Source organism: Aedes aegypti, chromosome 1, assembly GCF_002204515.2.
Source record: "Aedes aegypti strain LVP_AGWG chromosome 1, AaegL5.0 Primary Assembly, whole genome shotgun sequence".
In the NCBI taxonomy this organism is placed as follows: domain Eukaryota; kingdom Metazoa; phylum Arthropoda; class Insecta; order Diptera; family Culicidae; genus Aedes; species Aedes aegypti.
The window spans coordinates 192,581,114-192,602,759 of record NC_035107.1 but is presented as its reverse complement, the minus strand read 5'-3'; the positions used below and the strand labels follow the sequence as shown (position 1 = coordinate 192,602,759).

General features: G+C 37.8%; 1 protein-coding gene across 2 annotated transcripts in view; it reads right to left on the bottom strand.

Annotated features, from left to right (window-relative positions):
• The window catches only part of LOC5577698 (proteoglycan Cow), a 578,074-nt gene that overhangs the window by 150,021 nt on the left and 406,407 nt on the right, over positions 1 to 21,646 (bottom strand). For both annotated transcript variants that reach the window (XM_021855938.1, XM_021855948.1), the window contains exon 3: positions 3,802 to 3,904. In XM_021855938.1, coding sequence (XP_021711630.1) covers positions 3,802 to 3,904 — 103 coding nt within the window. The remainder of the gene's footprint in view (positions 1 to 3,801; positions 3,905 to 21,646) is intronic.

The window sequence follows — 21,646 nt, the reverse complement described above, 5'->3', positions numbered from 1 at the left end:
TTTTATACTAAAGACAACAGAATAATATCCCTTAAATTGATATGGATCATTAATACATTTGGTAAAAGTAATCAATGAAAGGTATGTGTCCAGTTTATGGATAAGTTGTGAAGTCATCATATTTTGAATGGAATCAAGGATTGGCGATAGTTCATTGATTTAGCACATACATTGCATTTGCAAACCCCCATTGCAAAAATTCATGTAGGTCGGCAAATGTATCCAATGAGAAGTTTATCTTGAGTGCACTATTGACTGTTCAACGATAAACTTGCGACGATCGACGCGCCACCATATTTCATATAACGGAGGTTATTAGAACTAACTTGGAGGTGATGCTTTGGAGGTTATTTGGCAATTTGGAGGTTAAAATCCCCTCCAAACACTAGCGATTTTGCGGTGGGATGTTGACGTTTGATGACGAATTGCCTCTATGTCATATAGCTTAGTGACATTTGAACACACGAACATTCATATACGCTCATCATACACATTTTTTTTGTTTTCTTCAACGAAACTTGCACACGCTTTCCCACATTCTTGGTGTTTTTTAAGATCGAGCGCATACTATTTTCCTTTGAGTTTCACAACTACGTCTGGTCATTTCTTGAATTAAATCTTCATTGAAATTGAACTTCCCAGGAAAATCTATTTCCCGGGAAACGGGAATCCCGCGAAATCGCATTAATTGACAAATTAGTCCCGGGATTGCAAACTCTACTTTATACATTTAAATTAGTTTTAGTTAAGGTCAAAAATCTTTGAATTCAACTTCTAATATTGCATAAAAATTTCAAATGCTCTAATCTCTCGAAGAAGATATCCAATAATGGAGCACATTTTTGGCATTGTGCACTAGCAGAGAGCTTAAGTAAACAAAAAATCAGGAACGTTGGCCTACTACGGTCTGAAAACGTGAGTAGAGGCACACGTCGGCCATTTATGGATTCTGAGATGTTTCACCTTATGTCTATTAAAAAGTGATTCTTTCTGTAAACAGGGGAATTCAATCCATGTGTAATATTTTTTTAGTGCTATGGCAAACGAAATGTACCTAATATGTTTTAAACAAAATGTTAATATCAGCTCGATTTTCACGGTGTCTATGAAAGCAAACATTATCTTGAAAACGTATATCTGAGATACCCACCAAACTAAAGCATGGACCATCACCTTTGTTTTAAAGTTTTCCGCGATTTTCCAAAGATATACCCATTTTGTATCCAAAATATGTTTGAGAAAATGACCCCATTAGATCATTTTCGTATTTGCACCAAATGAAAATGGACGGTTCAAGCGTTCATTTTGTGAATATCTCGGTGATACATATTTTTGAGATAATGTTTTTCTACCACAGACACCGTGTACCAAATTAGCGAAATAGTGGTGCCTAACACAGAACACCTAAATATACGAAACGAATGACATGTTGTAAATGAGAAGAAAACTCCTTGAAACTGACAAAATAAAGCGTGAATTGCAGATGGAATTGAATTTTAATCCGACTCCATTAGCTGAAATTTGAAACCACGCTTCTTCGTTCGTTTTTTGTCGGGAGGCATCGCCATTGAACGTCGTTGCCTTTGTGCTATTAAAATATTAAAATGTAAACAACAATATCGCGAGCAATTCGCGAAATATTTTTCACTCGCGTTGCACTCGAGGTTTGGCTGTTGGGTCGTCAGTTTTCTTCTTCTGAACGACACCGGAAGCTGTCGAAAGCACACGGGAATGATTTCGTGTCGCCATCACCCTTCGCACTGGAATAAATTCCCATTCACACCAGCAGGGGTTGGAAGCGGTCGAAGCGGAAATTCGAAGAACAGCTAAATTAATTTTCATGCGCGTTTTGTATTGTTTCGCTTCTCTCCCATCTCGTCACATCATACCGTCAAGCGTGAATAATTGAAGCGAAAGTCATTCAAGGATGAATTCTGGAAACGGGATCCAAGAGGTTTCTAAGTGATCTTCTTGATGGGCAACGTGAAGTGTTTTGCAACGATCAGAATTCGTTTGAATCCATCGTTATAGTTTAATTGAAATATAAATTTAGTTTCTGAGAAGGCCAGAGATGGTAAATTCGAAACTTGTGATGAGTTGGAAAGCTTGTTTTCTCAAGACTGTTAGCCAAATAATGCCATAACAGGACATTTTGAGGTGGTACTGGTCTGACTATAGGTTGATGCTAATAGAAAAATTAATCAGCTTTCTAGACTTCTTTCACAGTAAATAAATGAGATTCATATATTTGATTGCATAGAGCCACACTTCACCCTGCAGAATAAAGCAAAAAGATGCGATTAGTTGATTAAACATTCCACATCACGGTGTGTTCAGCAATACCACTGTTTCAATGGAAAAAAGCTCCAACCCCGGTTACATTGCAATTTTTTAAACCGAAGAGTGTTGTTTTCCCATGCAAAATTTCCACCCAATAGCTCATGAGGGTCTCGTCTCATTGGTATGCGTTGTTTCGTTCATTATTCGTTCCATCATCTGGAGCTCCGGATGATTTCGCCCGACTTTGACTGACTGAGCTTGCCGCACTTGGAAAACAAGCTGCCAGCTTCCATTTCGGTACAAAGTTTTCCATTCTGGGTGGTACGGTTTTGCTTTGTAAAGTTTCCGACTGCATACCTTTTGGGGAAGATTACATGTTTTAAGAATTTAATGCTTTGTTGTTTCGTGTATTTTTACTCAAACAACGATTGGATACAATATATAAATGTTTACAACTTAGCTTGAATACACAAATAAATATACGTTATGTATTTGAATTACTGCTCAAGGGAGTATGGCTTCAGATCCTCTAAATCCACGTTTCTCAACAGGGGGTCCGCGGACCCCCGACCAAGTTAAAAGCACGTTGAAACGAACACCTCACAGCGAGCCGTTTTTTCGCTGTTACCAAGGTTGAGAAACAGTACTCTAAATATTCTCGTCAATCTTCTCTTGATTCATTATCTTTGATTTTTCCCAGCTTGTTTTGAAGTACCTTTCAACGCCATTACTTTTCCGATGAAGTATAGTATTGCCGTTGAGCTCTTAGCCTGATTTAATCATTATAACTCATGCCTTATTGAGTTTTTCGATGGAAATGGTATGCGCCGAGTACAACGCCTCGTCATACCTGTCCCACCTTTGAGAGACAGCAGCAGCGTATGAATGCACTGCACAAGGTAGGTACTCGCAAAGAAAAGTACTTGAGCACGAAGCTGAAAAGGGTTGTGGTAAGTGCCCATAGCCCATGGCCCTCGGCATGAATGAATGACGTTAAATTGCCAGATTTTGATGAGTTTTCGCTGGATTACTGACGAAAATGTATTTCCTGCTTTCGCTTTATTGCTTCCGTCGATAGCACTTTATGCAGGTCACGATGCCGGTAAAAGATTTTGAAGGACTTCCAAAGTGTTGATAAAAAGTAGTGCCGGTTCAAATCAAGTAGGACTTCCGTAACGCAGAAATATCGATATCAAGCGGTTTTTGGGGCTTCACAGACCATACCTCATGCATTTAGTTGTTCAGTGGATAAATGGCAATTTTATCAAAATTTCCATTTCTTTTAAAAAGGAACAATACAATGATAAACAACTATATAATTGTTGTGTTCGGGTCATATTGACCCGGATTTGACCTACGAATGTCGAAGCCGTTTTTTAAACATGTTTTCCAAACTTCGGTAATAATGAAAAGCATATATTTTCCAACAAGAGGCGAATGAACCATAAGGTTTAAAACTTCTATAATATAAAAAATATCTTCCAATAGTCAATTATCCTTTACTTGGCAAAGAAAACTTACTTATTTTTGTGCAGCTCTTTCTTCGAAACACAAACGGCCGTGTACGCGTCCTCCAGTAAGCATAGCTCTTTCTTTTTACAATTCAGTGGTTTGCAAAGATCACCTGAAATGAAACGGAGAATAATGAAAGTTTTAAATGATTTACTCTAAACTTATTTACATATTGGAACGAAAGTCTGAGAGCTCAATTAGCATTTAATGAGTTATTATAATTACATTATGAATGTAAAATTTCAACATTTGAGTTTTTTAATTCTTACCGAAGATTTTTTACTTGTGGGTTCCATGGGCGCAGTCCATTTTCGAGGAATTCCATCAACATAGTTATCTAGAGGTTCCTCTTGAATACTCCTCTAGGAATTCTTGTAGAGATCCTATCCAAAATTTACCTTATCTTATTTCTGGAAAATTTGTTTCTGGAAAATTTATTTCTGGAAAATGTATCTTCTTAAATAGACGTTGAACTAACATTCCTTCCCTTCCCTCCAGCGATTGTAATGACGTGGCCAGGTGTACAATGTGATGCTTGTTTTGTTTATTTCCATTGTGTAGAAAAAGACGTTCATCCCAGACGTTTTTTTGCGACCCTACATGTGGATTTCTCAGAACCAATAGAGCTGAGCATTGTACAGCCACCCACAATTTGCCATGCACAATTGGCTAGGATATGATAATGATATCAGGACGACAAATCATGGTTCCTGGAATCATAATCATGATTCTTCATAAACGTAACATTCACAGCGACAGCGCTAAGCGGAGCGCTTTGCTTCAATTCATTCATATCGCTTGCCTACAATTTAACACTCAAATTGGTAGTGTGGTTAAGTACGTGGCACTCAATCTGAAGATTCTTGGTGCGAATCTTGCTCAGGCATATTTTTTTTGTTTTAGTCTTATTGGGATGACGGATGGAGCTATAAATAGATCATAAATGGATGCGCGAGTTTGATTTGGCATCTTAGCATGAAGTGTGTTGGAAGGGATCAATGGTGCGAACGTTTAGAGGTAATCATACCATCTACCAGAGCTGCAGCAATACACGTGAACTGGGAACAGCTTTCATAGTGATGGATGATATGCAGAGGCGCGTGATCGGGTGGTGGCCGATCAATGAGAGAATGTGCAAGTTGAGGATCAAAGGCCTGTTCTTCGACTTCATTATAGTAAACGTGCACATCCCTCACTCCGGTGTCCGAATGCACTGATGATGATAAAAACGCTTTTAACGCGCAGCTCGAACGCCAACTGTCCAAGCCACGACGTCAAAATCATCATAGGAGATTTAAACGCTCAGATTGGCCTGCAGGAGGAGCTCAGACCGACTATTGGAAAGTTCAGTGCCCACCGGCTGACGAACGAAAACGGTTTACGATTAATCAATTTCGCCGCCTCCAAGAATATGGCCATTCGTAGCACCTACTTCCAGCACAGCCTTCCATACCGATACACCTGGAGACCACCACAGCAGACGGAATCACAAATCGACCACGTTCTGATTGATGGATGGCACTTCTCCGACATTATCGACGTCAGGACCTATCGTGGCGCTAACATCGACTCTGACCACTATCTGGTGATGGTCAAACTGCGCCCAAAACTCTCCGTCGTTAACAGCGTACGGTACCGACGGCCGCCCTGGTATGACCTAGAGCGGCTTAAGCAACTGGATGTTGCAGCTGCATACGCACAGCACCTCGAGGCTGCATTACCGGAAGAGGGTGAGCTGGATGAAGCCCCTCTTGAGGACTGCTGGAGAACAGTAAAAGCATCCATCAACGATGCAGCTGAGAGCAACGTCGGGTACGTGGGACGGAGTCGACGGAACGATTGGTTCGACGAGGAATGTAGGCAGATTCTGGAGGAGAAGCTCAACGCATCCCGCAACGGCTTCGTGCCGCGAGCCGAAATGTGCAGGAATATGGATGGGAGCATTTTGACGGATGAGCGTGAGGTGATCGAAAGGTGGAAGCAGCACTTCGACGAACACCTGGATGGCGCTGAAAGCACAGGCAATGAAGGACGGGCTAACGGAGGAAATGCCTTCGTCAGTACTGCGGAGGATGGAAACCAACCAGTCCCCACATTGATGGAAGTTAAGGATGCCATTCACCAGCTCAATAACAACAAAGCTGCTGGTAAGGATGGTATCGGAGCTGAACTCATAAAGATGGACTCGGAGAGGCTGGCCATTTGTCTACACCGGCTGATAGGCACAATCTGGGAAACAGAACAGCTACCGGAGGAGTGGAAGGAAGGGGTTACTTACTTACTTATTTGGCTTTACATCAATTATCTTGATAAAGCCTCGCCAACAACATATCGCTAATTCACTCGGTCCATAGCCGCTTTTCTCCATCCTCGACTGTGGCCCACGCTCTCCAGGTACCTGGTCAATCCACCTAGCTCACTGCGCCCCAAGAAAACCCCAAGAGCTAGCAAGTCCTCCTCGACGAACTCGTCCACCACCTCGAAGGTAACCCCGTCTATCGTAACACTGCTTCCTTGGCGGAACTGAGCGCGACAGGGCCCGCCAACCAGCATGTACTTTGTTTTCGACGCAAAATTTTTCGAAGGAAGGGGTTCTATGCCCCATATACAAGAAAGGCGATAAGTTAGATTGTGAGAACCTTCGAGCGATCACCATTCTAAATGCAGCCTACAAAGCAGTCTTCCCACGAACAGAACCGAAGTGCAACTTTGGTTTGAACCTTGCAACTTGTGTTGAACCACAAACGCGCTTCGTCTCTGTATTAGTGTTTCAAACTGAACCCGGAACATGTGTACTTCGGTTCAAACTAAAGTTCAAATAATGGCACAAAGCAGTCAAACGGGGAACGGTTGAAATCCACGCGGATAAATTTCTACGATCATATATGGAACTTCTTGGTTCAAATCGCGACACCCTTGAGGCTTGAATAAATGTTTTATTTATGCAGATCAACTAAGATCAATACTTTAAATACAATTTAGCGGTAACTTTATGAAAAAACAAGGATTTTACTATCTCATACTACAAGACATGATAAATAGAAATTGCTAAGCGTTGATATCAACTGTTTTCTGTCTGTTCGTTTGTATCATCGTTCTGAGCCTAGGATGCAATCGAAGATTTGCACCAAAGTTTGAACCGCGGTTGCAACCGAGGTACAAATGGTCCGGTTTTCGAACCGGTGTTTGAACCGAAGTTCACTTTATTGTTAACTTCATTGTTAACTTTACACATGTTTGGGTTTAGGTTCATGTTCGAGCGTTTCGGTTCGCACACGAGAACAGAGTGCAAGGAGAGTACGAAGCCGTCTGATCCTACGTGTTCGGTGTTCGTTTGGGAAGACTGCTACAAAATATTCCAGATCATTTACCGTCGTCTCCCGAGCAGAAGAAAATAACTACTGAATATTAAATTGAGGTGTTTCATACCAGATAATTTCCAATACTTACAACCTGAATGAAGTATGAATGAGCCCTGCATAAGAGGTAAAATACCTCAAATAATACCTTCTGCATATTCTACAAATATCAAGCTGATAATTAGATCAGGTATTGTAATACCTAAATAATATTTGATGGATTTTCATATGAAAGTGAAATTTTTCAATAGTTCAATACCTCCAGCAGTCCTCAATAGCTGTCGAATACCAAAATGAAGTATTTTTAATTGTTTTAAACATTTTTTTAAATACCATTATAATACCAAAATGAGGTATTGATAACTGAACAATACCTAATTGGGGTATGATACCAAAATATGGTATGCATAAGTTATTGGCGAGTTATTCTTTCCTCCTCGGGCTGCTACCTGTAGTAAACGAGTTCGTGGGAAGTTATCGAGCCGGCTTCGTTGACGGCCGATCGAAAACAGACCAGATCTTTACTGTACGGCAAATCCTCCAAAAATGTCGTGAATACCAGGTCTCAACGCATCACCTTTTCATCCATTTCAAGGTGGCATGCGACCGTATAGAGCTATGGAAAATCATGGACGAGAACAGCTTTCCCGGGAAGCTCACAGGACTGATAAGAGCGACGATGGAAGGTGTGCAAAATTGTGTGAAGGTTTCAGACGAACACTCCAGTTTGTCTGGATCCCGCCGGGGACTATGGCAAGGTGATGAACTTTCGTGCCTGTTGTTCAATATTGCGCTAGAATGTGTTATGCGGAGAGCCGGGCTCAACAGCCGGGGTACGATTTTTACGAGATCCAGTCAATTTGTTTGCTTCGCGGATATTATGGACATTGTCGGCCGAACATTTGAAAAGTTGCCAGACCTGTATACCCGACTGAAACGCAAGGCAGCGAAAGTTAGACTGGTGGTGAATGCGACCAAGAAGATGGGCAGGGCATGTTGCAAGACAGCAACCCTGCGAAGATGGTGTTCGCTTCGGATTCAGTGTGTACAAGAAGGCGTGGAGCGCAGCGAGCTAGTTAGGCGGATGAAGTGCGCATCGATTTGGCGAGCGTGGGGCAGAACCGAGGATGGAGAGATGTGGCCTGGAACCGAGTATTGTGGAGTGAAATTGTTAATTCAGTGTTATCTGTCCAGATGTCAACTAAATAAATGAAATGGGTGCTTTTCCGGACTTGCACTATGTGAACTTGAGGTATGAGAATGTAACCTTTGTCGCATATGATATCTCTAGATCTTGATGATTTGGTAGTGTGGTTTCTTCGGAAGAGTTGTTCAGTAGCTCAAAGGCTGATATGCGGTGAACATTCAAATACGGAATTTATGCCTAGAGATTCGAGGTGGCGCTAATTTTGTTTTGCGAATATCTCAGGAGCCTGGCTACGTAAAAAGATGGCGTTTTCGGCAAAGTTGTTCAGTAGCTCAAGGGCTATCACAAGACAAGTGATTCCAAGTTTTGCCACCAAACGGCGCTTGTACGCATGTAACTTTGTTTTGTAAATATCTCAGGACGAGAACACCAACCTCCCAAATCATCAGCATATATAGATATCTACAGCGCTTGAACAGATATCTAGAGCTGCTAAACAACTTTGTCGAATACACCGTATTTTTTTGTTGTAGGATTCTGAGTTACAATAATATTGTTATAAGGGGTGGTACACAAATTGTATCACACTAAATATCATCGTTTTCGACATGATTTGTGTAAGATATCGTTTGTGAAGCTGAAAATTATTGTCCAAGATGCCATCCAGGATGCTGTGAGAAGCCAGGATCCTGAGATACCAGAAACATAAAATTTTGATGCCCACTAGCGCCGCCTCAAGGAAAAAATCCGTATTTCAATGGCCACCGCATGCTAACCTTTCATCTACCGAACAACTTTGCCGAAAATCATGAGCGTCTAATTTGAAGAATTGTTGAAATACTAATTAATTATTAGACTGGTCGAATCTGAATTTCGATAATAAAAAAGTGGTCATAAAAAGAAGCTTCGTAAAAATAACGATAGTAAAAAGTGGTTGGAGTGATACCGTCAAACGGGGTAACTTGCAACAGGGGTGAGACTTGCAACACTTCGACATGTTACCGAACTGTCGTTTCGTTCGGCCTTGAGTTAAATTATTGTAATTTATTCCGCCATTGATTGACCTTAGATATACAACAGAAGATTTTGGCGAGGGTTTAAGTATTTTTCTTATTTGGTTGGTTTGCTGGATGTGAAAATCATATTACACGTTGGATTGTATAAAATTAATGCTGAAAAACGTTCCTCGTACAACACAAACGGTAGATATGTCATTCGAGGCATTTACTATCAGTTACAGTACTTAGTAGTATACAAATTAACAATATAAAAGTTTTGATATTTTAGTGGTTAAACACTATACAAATTCTAAAACGTTTTGGCTACCTTTGTGGGGTAACTTTCAACAACAATTTTGATCTCAATTGTTTGATATTTCTTGCCTTTTGTTATCGAAAACACATGAAAAGGCAAAATTGAACGTACAGTTATTGAGTAATATTAAAATTTTTGCAGCTCAGTCAATTCAATACACATTTGGTACTAAATATTAGGAAATTTACATAAATCATATTATTATTAGATTTAGTTTATTCTCTTCATGAAAATAATGAATAATTTTGAAAACCTGTATAAACATTAACTTGTAGATCTGCCACTGGAAACGTTCTGCATGAAATATGATGAAAGTTATGTCAAAACACCAGCAGACACCATTTTAAGACGCTTTGTGATACGTCGCTTTGATTTAAATATGTATTAGAGTAGAGTAGCCCATTTCTGATTATTTTCATGCTCTAACTGCAGACAATTATTAATTGATCATAATAACACGCTATAAGTTAAGTTTTTAATAGTTTACTTTAGGTAGCACCGTGTGTTGCATGTTACCCCACATCAGGGGTAACATTAAAAAGTATATTTTTCGCCTCTCCTGATCCCAGAAAACCAACTACTGACAAAATTAATACCGCGTGGTATTCTTTACGTGGCGATTAGGGTACCAGATGGTTTTTGTCTCATCTGTATCCTCAAAATTTATCATCCATATGGCTTTGAAATTGAAAATTGTTGCAAGTTACCCCGTTTGACGGTACTTTGATTAAAAATATTTTAGGAAATAGGTCACTTTAGAAATTCATAACCAAAGCTCAGTTTTTCCTCAATTCTAACAAAACAATTTAAATTTTCGGGCCTACTTTGTTCTTTGTTTATACTTATTCATTTATTTGAGACTCAATCGCCTACTTTGTTCTGAAGAGTTTTAGATATGAACAAAATACACACTTTCTACGAAGACATCATGCCTTTTAAAGTTTTCTTATGAAAAGATATTTTTGTAGTTTTTTCATCTGTTACAAGTGTAACATTTCGAAGTGGCACAAGCGAAAACAAATTTTTCTTTCTCGCTTCTTAAATAAGCATATAATGAAGTGTATAACGCATTAATTCTATTTAACAAAACTCTTTTTCGACTTCTTGAAGTTAAAGTTTTATAATTAGCCTAATATTTTATAATAATTTCATTAAAAGTTTATTGCGTGAACAAAAAGATTTTAGTTATTTATCATGTCTAATTTATTGAATTATATTAACAATCTATTTTTATTGTCATCTGGGAAAGAACCATTGTTTCTAGAGTTTACCTCTGCAACTCCACAGTTGTCATGAAAAGGATTATTTGATGAGGTATATATTTTGAAGTCACCAATACAATTCGGACGAAAAAGGATCAATGGGTTTAAAAAGAAGCAGTGAGAAATACTGGTATCCTCAAAACTACAGTGAGAAAAAATAGTTAGTGTACGCACAGCACAAGAGTACAATACACACTGACGTGTGGTACCCTTCACAATGCTGAATATATGACAGTGAGAAAGCGAAGCTTAGCTTAGCTTAGCTTAGCTTAGACTGACTACACATATCAATGGTTGCTATTCCGTGATTGACCGAAGTCAGTGAAAATGCACAAAGAATCAACTAGAAGCTTGGCTGGGATTGGCCATAATCTTCTTCGATGTGCATAATTCAGTGCCTCTATTTATACAGGGTCAATAACGACGCCGGCCACGTCCTTGCAGTCAGGTGGGATTGGGGGAAGGAATGTTAGTGTGTAACCTTTGCTATTTGGAGATCGTGTTTGCCTCTGCATCTCCACAAAGGTTACTGGGAGGGATGTTTGTTAATGGGAAGGATCGTTGGGTCACAGGATTCACTTTGATAAGCGATTAGACCATGATAAATAATGATTTGTGATATATATATACATGCTTATTTGTAAATATAATATTTTCATTTGATATGAACAATTTCTATGTACTGGAAAACTATGCCGACACTTGAGGTGACGAACCATTCAAAGTTTGTTGAACAAATACCTAAATGTAACATTCCTACAGCTGTCAGGACGAAAGCATGTGTTATTATATTTTACTTATTTGAAAAGAAACAAAAAACTTGATTGGTTGGAACATCATAGAACACTCTTATTCTTATGCCGACACTTACAGTGGCGAACCATCCAAAGTTTGTTGAATAAAGTGAACTTTTCGCAAGTCTACACTTGTTGTGTCGAACCATTCAAAGTTTTTTTTTTAATTACAAAAATAAAGGTAAAAAGGGGTGTTCTGAAAATAAAAAAAATGTGAAACATTAATAATTCATGAATCAGAGTTTGTGTCGACACTCACAGTGACGAACAATTCATAGTTTGTTGAAAATTCATATTTACGTCCCACAATTGTAACGATTAAATGTGCAGTCATACATATTTTATAGATTAGAAATAGTAGCATGAAACGAGCTCACCAATTGATCCTTTATCCTTCACTGTGCAGCCACAATCCACACTCAGCCTCACTCGTTTGCTCGGCTATATAAAAGCACTCAGAAAAAAAAGGCGCGCGACCCGAAAAGAAAAAAAAACTTGGCTTTCTTGACGCACTGCCCAGCAGCAAGCGTCAAGGTCAAAGGATCATAAAGAACTAACCGATCACGCCACTTTTTCACTTACTAGACCGACGCGCGACATGTTCCCAGACAACCAGAAATCGCATGAAAGTTCATGTTACAACTCGTTTATGCATACTAATTACATCAAACTCGCAAAACGCCGTGGATAAACTCGTCAGATTGATGAATTTCCTCGCATAAAACACTTTTTTTTCTGAGTTCATTTGTACATTTTGTTTTGTCTCGTACATTCGTACAAAGTAAATCGAATCAATCCGTAGCAGCTGTCAAATCGACATTTGTTATCATAAGTTAAGTCGCATAAAATCACTGGTTAGTTCGGTAGGATATTTATACACTCGCATTGTATGTTATTATTCATCACATAATATATGCACGCATATCGCCTCCACTTTTGTACGTAGAAGGCCTTTTCGCGACATATTATGAGTGAAATTTTGCACATAGAAAGCCTCCATGTGATTTCGTTATACGTACATTTTGGTTGTCTGGGTTTGATCCTGCCCTCGTCGCTCGCCCCCGTAGAAGCAAGTGTCAAGGTCGAAAGATCAAACAGAACTAACCGATTACGCCACTTTTTCACTTACTAAACCGACGCGCGACATGTTTGATCCTGCCTCCGTCGCTCGCCCCCGTAGGAGCAAGCGTCAAGGTTGATAGATCAAACAGAACTCTATATGACAGTGAGAAAGCGAAGTTTCATAAAGTTTATTTTTCTTATTTATTATGCATACCACAAAATTAAGTCTCGAATACTTATTCATATAAACTCAAGTCAAAAAGTATGCAAACTTACTTTATCGATCCACACGTTTCCCTCTGAACCAACTCGATTTTTCACATTTAGAACGTTTAATTTTCGGATTTACAATACGACGAAAGTAAGATTTTCAACTTTCGCAACCTAACCACTACTTTCGCCGCCCCGTTGTATGGAGAGACAAAGTGACTTAACCACGAATCAAAACAAAACACTACTTGAGTCGATTTTACACTGGTAGAAAAACGTCGCAAGTAACTGAATAAAACGGCTTATCATTTTGTCATTAAATTCTTGTGTGAAATAATAGGAACTCTATAGTTTTTGAACGCGAGCTCATTGTATGCAAAATTTTAGCAATGTACACGTCGAAAAAAGGTTAAAAAGGTGATTCATGTTAAAACAGTTTTGGAAGACAGGTTGTGGTTCTTCTGAATTAATTTTCTCAAAACCGTATGGAAGTTACTTAAGTCGATTTGAAAATGTAATCGAGATTAGTGTTTCATTCCAAATGTGTTGGGAAGGTTTAGATTAATCAAGTTTTTATTCGCATGATTTCAGAACTCATTTCCATCCATTACAGGCTGGGCTTTACCGCGTGGTAATCAATATTTGTATTATGTGTAGTTCCGGTTTTGTAGCTTGGTAGAAAGTTTGTCAGAAAATCGTGACACTTCCCCAACTTGTACAAAAATCAGACATAGTTTTACTTCTTACTTCTTACGCACCAATCCTGTATTCCCTTTTGCATCCAAGCGTGTCTACAATTCAAGACTGAGTAGGTTTACCACCGATATGCAATGGACCTGAAAACTTTGACACCCAGATGAAATACAACAGTTTGACGTTTGACATTTGACTTTGCGCCATAAATTTTACCCCAGCCAAGCCAAAAACATTTTGGCTGAGAATTGCTTTCAGTTAGTGCAAATAGAACGAAGAAGTTTCTCTATAGTCAGTTTGTTTCTTTTCCAACGAGCGATGCAGGCGAACATATGCGTTGGCTCGAGATAGCTTTGAATTAGCAAGCGATTTTACTTTATCATATTCACATTGAATCTAGTATCGATCTAAGTTAATTAGAACAATGTTCTTAACGTTAATATGTTCCTTAATCTTTTTTATTGTAATCATTTGCCGAATTCCGATAAAACTTTATGAAAGTTTTATTGAACTTGGTAAAGTTTGTTGAGATCTCGGTAGTATATTGGTTAACCAACATCTCGGTGGAATAAGTACCATAAAACAGGGTATCTTTGATCTTTAGGACAACGTACTAAATGAAATTACATAATTTATGTAACACAGTTAAGCGAAATAAATTCAAAAGTAAAAAAAAACATTAATATGACACCTCATATCCGAGCCATTTTTGTTGACAATGAGATCATTTGAGGCTTTATATTCGAGTATTCAAAATGATGAGATTTTAGCATTTTGAAATGTGTATAATGCGTATACTATCACTACTTGAAGGAGTTTTAAAAAGTTCGTCCCTTTTTTTTGACAGTCTGGTTATAGTAAAACTTCAATTGTATCTGAAATCACTAAGAGAAAAGCATTTTCACAATGATTGATTCAGTTCAATGATGATACCAACACTTGTTTAAAAAAAATGTAAAATAAAAAATTGGAAAAATCAAAATGCAGAAATCATCAGGTTTTTTTTTCCAAAAACTATCAATGTTACCCCGTTTTACGATACCAAGATTCAGTATTGAAAAGTAGCAAATTCTCAGCTGTTGGGTTCTCGACGAATCGTTTTGCTGAGGTCGGTCGAATAATTTTAGTGTTTTTAAACGACTCTGAAATCAAAGAGCTAGAACGTTTAAAATGTTTTTTTTTTAAGATAGCAAAAAATCTGCAGCTATCGAACATTCAGTGATAGCTGAACCATCCTGGGTGGAGTGTAGCATGAAAGCGTCGAAACCGATTGTGTAAAAGCGAGAATCGGAAGGAACGCGAAGAGAAGTGAATACCAATACGCTTGTATCTGCGAGGCACGAAAGAACGCACTTAGCGTCCATTCGCCGAATGCATTAAACTGACTGAGACGATTCCCACTCACTGAATCATTCCGTGGAGTGGACTGCCAGTCAGTGAACGCTCATTAGCAATCAAACCCAAATGCCATTCGAACGGAATCAGAATGTAAACAATCATTCGGTATTGCATTTGACTGCTTTCGGCTTTCAGAATCGGTAGCGACTCAATCAGTTGCCGTTTTTTGTTTCGCTTAGTGCTCGCCGAAGAAGCAGAATGGGCACTGGAAATTGAAACGTTCGTTTTTTTTTTTTTTTTTTTTAAATCTTTATTTGAGTGTATTTTAACGCACGAGGGCTAGTTCTACACTATTGAAACGTTCGGCTTGGTTTGAAAAAAACGGCTTTCTCGCTCACAACTGTGCGTGGACGTGAGTGAGGGAAACACAATAACTGAGTGAGTGTTTCCCATGCTTGATGTTAGGACTCGACTCGTATAAAACACATAAAATTATATTCCTCACTATCAAAAGCACTCGATCCGTTTCGTGACTCTCCGAATCAATTCTGGTTGCGGTGCAAATAGCAAACATTGGTATGATATCCACAAACATGCATGGTTTCTTGGAAACACATGGCAAATCGGTGACATTCCGTATCAGTTCGATTGAATTCGAAGTACCTACGATTGAGATAGATACATATATTTGACATTTTGGAAGAAACATCCCACTTTCAAGACTCTAGAAGTGTAATGTGTGTCGAAATCGCCATTTACCAGAATCGTACATCTATTGAAAGATACTGATGAATTCCATGTCAAATCGGTCAGTCGCAGAACTTGACTATCTTCGATTTGCAGTACACATGTTTTCGGTTTGGTAGCATAAGTGTGTTAAATAGATAAAAAGATCATTTTACCCCAAGAATATCTTGGTTTTGAAAACAATGTATACATACAGCTCAGAAAAAAAGTTGATTTTAAAGCAAAACTACCTATGCACAGTGATTTTTTTTGCCGATTTTGTGATCGAAATAGAATAGCGTCTAAACTGTTGGTTTTAGTGAAAAAGTTTGTTCAGAGAAGTTTCTTGATTTGTAAAAGCGCTTCTTTTGATACTAGCGGCCAAGTGATTAAATCACCTAAAAGTGAGATAAGAAAATAATTTTTTTATCTGTTCGAGATAGACGGTCGGTGTCTTCGGCAAAGTTGTAGCACATGTTAATTCAAGACACTTTGTCTAAGACACCAAATTTCTATCTCTTATACATTACAAGATATGTAATTTTCTCCTAAAATGTCCCTTAAAAATCAAAATTTTAGTAAAACTTTTTTCTACAATTTTTGAAATTTTTTGTATTTTCTACAAAATTGTTCAACTACCAAATCTACATGTTTTTGCTGAACATTGCAACTTGCTATCTCTTATGGTAAAATAGTTATTTTCAAATAATCGATTTTTATGGGGCTTTTTTGGACTAATAGCATTAGTTTGGACGCAGATTGACGCACATAGCGATTTGCGATTCTGAAAGGACTATTTTTTCACTTTCAAATGACACTAAGAACTTTTGGCCAGAAGCGGTCTATTGATTTTTATGTTTAAACTAGTTAAACCATAAAAATGCATTTTTTTGCGGTTTTACGACTTTTCTCTCGTTTTCATAACGTTATTTCATATATAACATGTTGGATTTGATACGTTATGACCATTTATATTATTTTTGATATACTACCTCACCCACAAACTTCATTTAGCATGGAAATGCTTTTTTTTGTTTATGTTTAAGTCATAACGTTTGACCCAACTTTTGACTCTCCATAGAGCGTTACGTAATTTGTAAACGGTGCCTTTGTTTGTCACGCAACTTTCATTTGTGGCGCTACCATGTAATGTCTTTGTTCCTTTCAAAATCTCGCGATACGCGACATAGCCAATAAAAATCCTCTTTGTGTTATACAAATTCTTCTATGATGTAGGAACAAAATTTAAAAAAAAACTATCGAGAATAATATGTGTGCTGACACTTATATAGTGAATGTAAATTTCAATTATACTAATATAGACAAGGTATTTGCTGATTTGATATAAAACTGTAAGAGTGAACGCCGATTGGACATGAATCAAACTTTAAGGACATATAGGAAGGAATCCCTTGCATGGCAGGGTAAATGGCCTCGTCACACATACAAACACATTTGCCGGCGGTTCACATTTTTTCTCAAAATATTTCACTTACCTAATATTGTTCACTCCCAAACTGCTAACTGTACATCAGCACACTGTTATGTTACCATTGTTGTAGTTAAAGTAACTCATAACTAGCCAAATTTCACAAATCGTGCTAATTTTCAACACAAGCGACGAACATTCTCTCGTTTGTTTATACATACTCACCCGCTAACGAAAAATACTTTTTGCCCAATTTTATCATTTCCGCTACACATAGAACTCCGTACTCAGTTTACTTTCATTAATTATTGATTGAAAGACACCTTCTCATTGATTTCTGATGGATACAACATAAAACTTTACAGAACCGTGCTCAAAACAGTCACCCGTTCTCAACTTTCCGCTTTTTTTAGTTTTCTAATATTTATTAAGTCGGCTGCACGCTTGCAGTGCTGTCAGGAATGTTGATGGTTACGCATGATATCAAGCAGTATTATTCAGTTGAAATTAAAAAGAGTGGAACTGATGCTGGGATTACTGGCAACGGAGACTTATTAATTGTAACTACACTATTTATTACCAACTAGTAAGAGAATATATTTTGTTTACCACTACTTTAAAACGGAAGTTTACGGAACCTTAAATTCAGTGCATATTATTGAATTTTATTATAACTGTTGGAAACTCTGTGAATTCAGTGAGAACTGTTGAAAAATGTCTGGTTCAACAAATACAGGTATAGATTTGATTATAAATTAGTTGTACCTTTCCTTATTATCATGATTTATCATTTTCATTTGCTTGTTAAATTTGTTTACCAGCAAAACAGACCGATGCTCCGAGTAGGAGCTATAAAATGCATTTTTATGGTTTAACTAGTTTAAACATAAAAATCAATAGACCGCTTCTGGCCAAAAGTTCTTAGTGCCATTTGAAAGTGAAAAAATAGTCCTTTCAGAATCGCAAATCGCTATGTGCGTCAATCTGCGTCCAAACTAATGCTATTAGTCCAAAAAAGCCCCATAAAAATCGATTATTTGAAAATAACTATTTTACCATAAGAGATAGCAAGTTGCAATATTCAGCAAAAACATGTAGATTTGGTAGTTGAACAATTTTGTAGAAGATACAAAAAATGTCAAACATTGTAGAAAAAAGTTATACTAAAATTTTGATTTTTAAGGGACATTTTAAGAAAAAATTACATATCTTGTAATGTATAAGAGATAGAAATTTGGTGTCTTAGACAAAGTGTCTTGAATTAACACGTGCTACAACTTTGCTGAAGACACCGACCGTTTATCTCGAACAGGTAAAAAAAAATATTTTCTTAATCTCACTTTTAGGTGATTTAATCACTTGGCCGCTAGTATCAAAAGAAGCGCTTTTACAAATCAAGAAACATCTCTGAACAAACTTTTTCACTAAAACCAACGGTTTAGACGCTATTCTATTTCGATCACAAAATCGGCAAAAAAAATCACTGTGCTATGGAGCAGTTCTAGTCATCCGTTTGTGCTACAAAAAAAAAAAGTTATACACTAATACATATTTTACATGAGTGGGAACACAATGATTGCCCCCACTTTGTTCAACCCTACTAAGTACGACTCTGACCGTTGACAGTTTCCGTTTATAATCAGAGTAAGACATCCGTTTTTTATTCTTGTAGGTTTACTAATACTTCTCTATTGGACGTGTTTATCTAAAATCAATAGATTCGGAGCTAATTTTTTTCAAATAATTTGCATGCAAAAACTCATTAAAATTATTGGACACGATTTAAAAATAAATCTCGGCTCATTCTGGATGGAATTCGTCTACTGCTCTCACAATGACAGTAGGACTGGTTACCCAGTTGGGCGATCAACTAACTAGTTATGGTCGCTCCGGGGCACACCGGAGACAGGACTCGGGAGAGAAGTGAACGTAAGTACGAAAGGTTAGATGCAATATTCCAATCGCAATCGCATTCGAGCGTCTCCTGTTCACACACCTACCTTGCTGGCAAAGATGTCCTCTCTTCGTGATTCCCATTCACACCCACCTAATTTATTTGCTGCACGTGCGACCAGCAATTGCTTAGGGCGTAACACGAGAAGTAAGACACTAGAACACTAGATGGGTAGGACCACCAATTTTGGACTTATCACTAGTTTTGGACACGTTTGAGTGATGTCAATTTTATGTAAAAGAATTACGGGTAAGCGGAGAAAGAGACTCAGAATCGACTTGAGGAAATTTTCAAGAGAAATTTATCCAGCAATTTATTCATTGACAACTACAGAATTTCCACAGGCATCCGGCAAATATTTCTCTTGAGGATTCTTCCAATTTGTTAGGATTACTACACAAGCTAATCTCAATGTTCCTGGAGAAATGTATTCAAGAATTCTCTCAGATATTTCTTCAATACTTGTAACTATTCTTGGACCAAAATCCTCTAGACATTAATCAAACGTTTTGCATTGAAAGCCACGAGAATTTGAATTGATTTTGTTTTATCAGGAATTTTAATAATGATTTTTTTCAGAAATTTTCCAAGAATGGGACAAAGCATTTGTTGGAGATTTTTAATTGTCTTGAGATATTCTAGAATGTATCTTCGGTAATTTTTTTTGATACTTCTTGGGTGATGCTCCCTTGAATTTTTCCTCAAATTTCATCATAATCCCCCCTCATCAGATCCCTTCCGTAAGAAATTTTTCGATTGAAAACCTCTAAGGATTCGCTTAGGATTTTTTTCAAAATAAACACCAGTAAATTCTAAAGTAAGCTAGACATTCCTCTCAGAGCAATAAAACTCTTCGCAAGATTCATGGTTTAGAAACGCCTTCAGAATACTAGAATGAATAATAAATCTCCAAGCTGCTTAGTAGAATACCTGCAAGTTAAAAAAAATACTATTATACCATTTAATTCCAAATAAAATATATATTTTCTGACACATTCGCGTATTTTGACCTCAACTGCAAGGCGGTTTTCAGTGTCGTGTACTAAACACGACTCTAGTACACGACACTGAAGACGGTCTTAAGTTGAGGTCGAAATATGCTTATTTGTCAAAAAATACAAATTCTAGTTGGAAGTAAATGGTATAGTACTCAATTCATTTTTTTTATTAAATTAATAATATAAATTTCCTCAGAAGCTCATTGTAATTATTCAGGGAGTTTCATTTGAAATTTATTCAGAGAATTCAACATGAAATTTTAGAAGAACCTCTTGACGATTTCCTGGGATTTTTTTGAGGTTCCAAATGCATCTTTAAAATCATTTCTGATTGAATTCATTATGAGGCCTTGAAAAAAAAAATAACACTATAAAAAACCACTGAAAACGACTGGTTCGATGAATAGTGTCAACAAGTGACAGACGTGAAGAATATCGCCAGTAGCCGTATGCTTGAGGTCGGTACCCGGCAGAACAGAGAGCAGTACAGCTGAAGAAAGCGAATCCCCAAAAAAAAAAAAAAAGAAAAGACTGAATGATAGCATGAACTGAATTCGAGAACTTCCAAAAGATATGGGAGGCTGAAGAATTGACTACCAGTTGGTTGGATGGCCTACGCCCGCCCAATCTACAAGAAAGGGCACAAAAGTGTGCCAATTACAGAGGGATTACCCTGCTGAATTCGGCGTACAACATTCTGTCGGTGGCGCATCCTGTTTAACAGACTGATAACGCTCGAGGAGTTTTTCTTCGAAGAATGCCAGACATTCGTGAGGGCCGCTCGACAACGGACCAGATGTTTACCTTGCGAATTATCTTAAATGAATTCCAAGAGTATAACCTGCAGAACCATTAATGTTTATTAGCTTCAAGGCAGTGAATGAATCAATGTAAAGAAATGAGCTGTGCAAGTTAAAGTCTAAACATGGTTTTCCGGAGAAACCAATAAGACTGATACGTATCAACGCTGGATGGTTCGAAATCAAGTGTTAGGATTGCATATAAGGTGTCAAACTCGTTTGTGGCGTATGGCGAATTGAAGCAAGGAGACGCATTTTGAAATTTACTGCTTGGTTTTGCGGACGATATTGACTTCATTGGAATCGATCACAGGGCAGTGAAGGAGGTCTTCGTGATTCTGAAAAGGGAAATAGTGAGTATAGGCCTGACCATTAATTCTACCAAAACGAATAACATGGTTGCAGGTAGAGACAGATATACACACTCAGATTTATTTTCACGAGCTCGGCTGGGTGAATCTTGGTTTTTAATTGGGTCCAAAAATGTTTAATGAAATCTTGTTTTTATTCAATGACACGAAAGATCATCTTACTGCAACTACTTTAGCAATATTTCGCGCTCAAATAACGGCTATATCATGTTTAAACTTTAATTTAAAAATTGGGTCCATAAATGAACCTTGACACTTAAGATCATGTTTGACGTTCGCTTAGACGACAAAAACACCACAAGGGTTTTAGTTTTACCACTGGGGTTGTTCCTATCTGACATTTCGGAAGGGACACGGAAAACAAAATACACCCAAAATTTGAGTTTAAGCCAAGGAG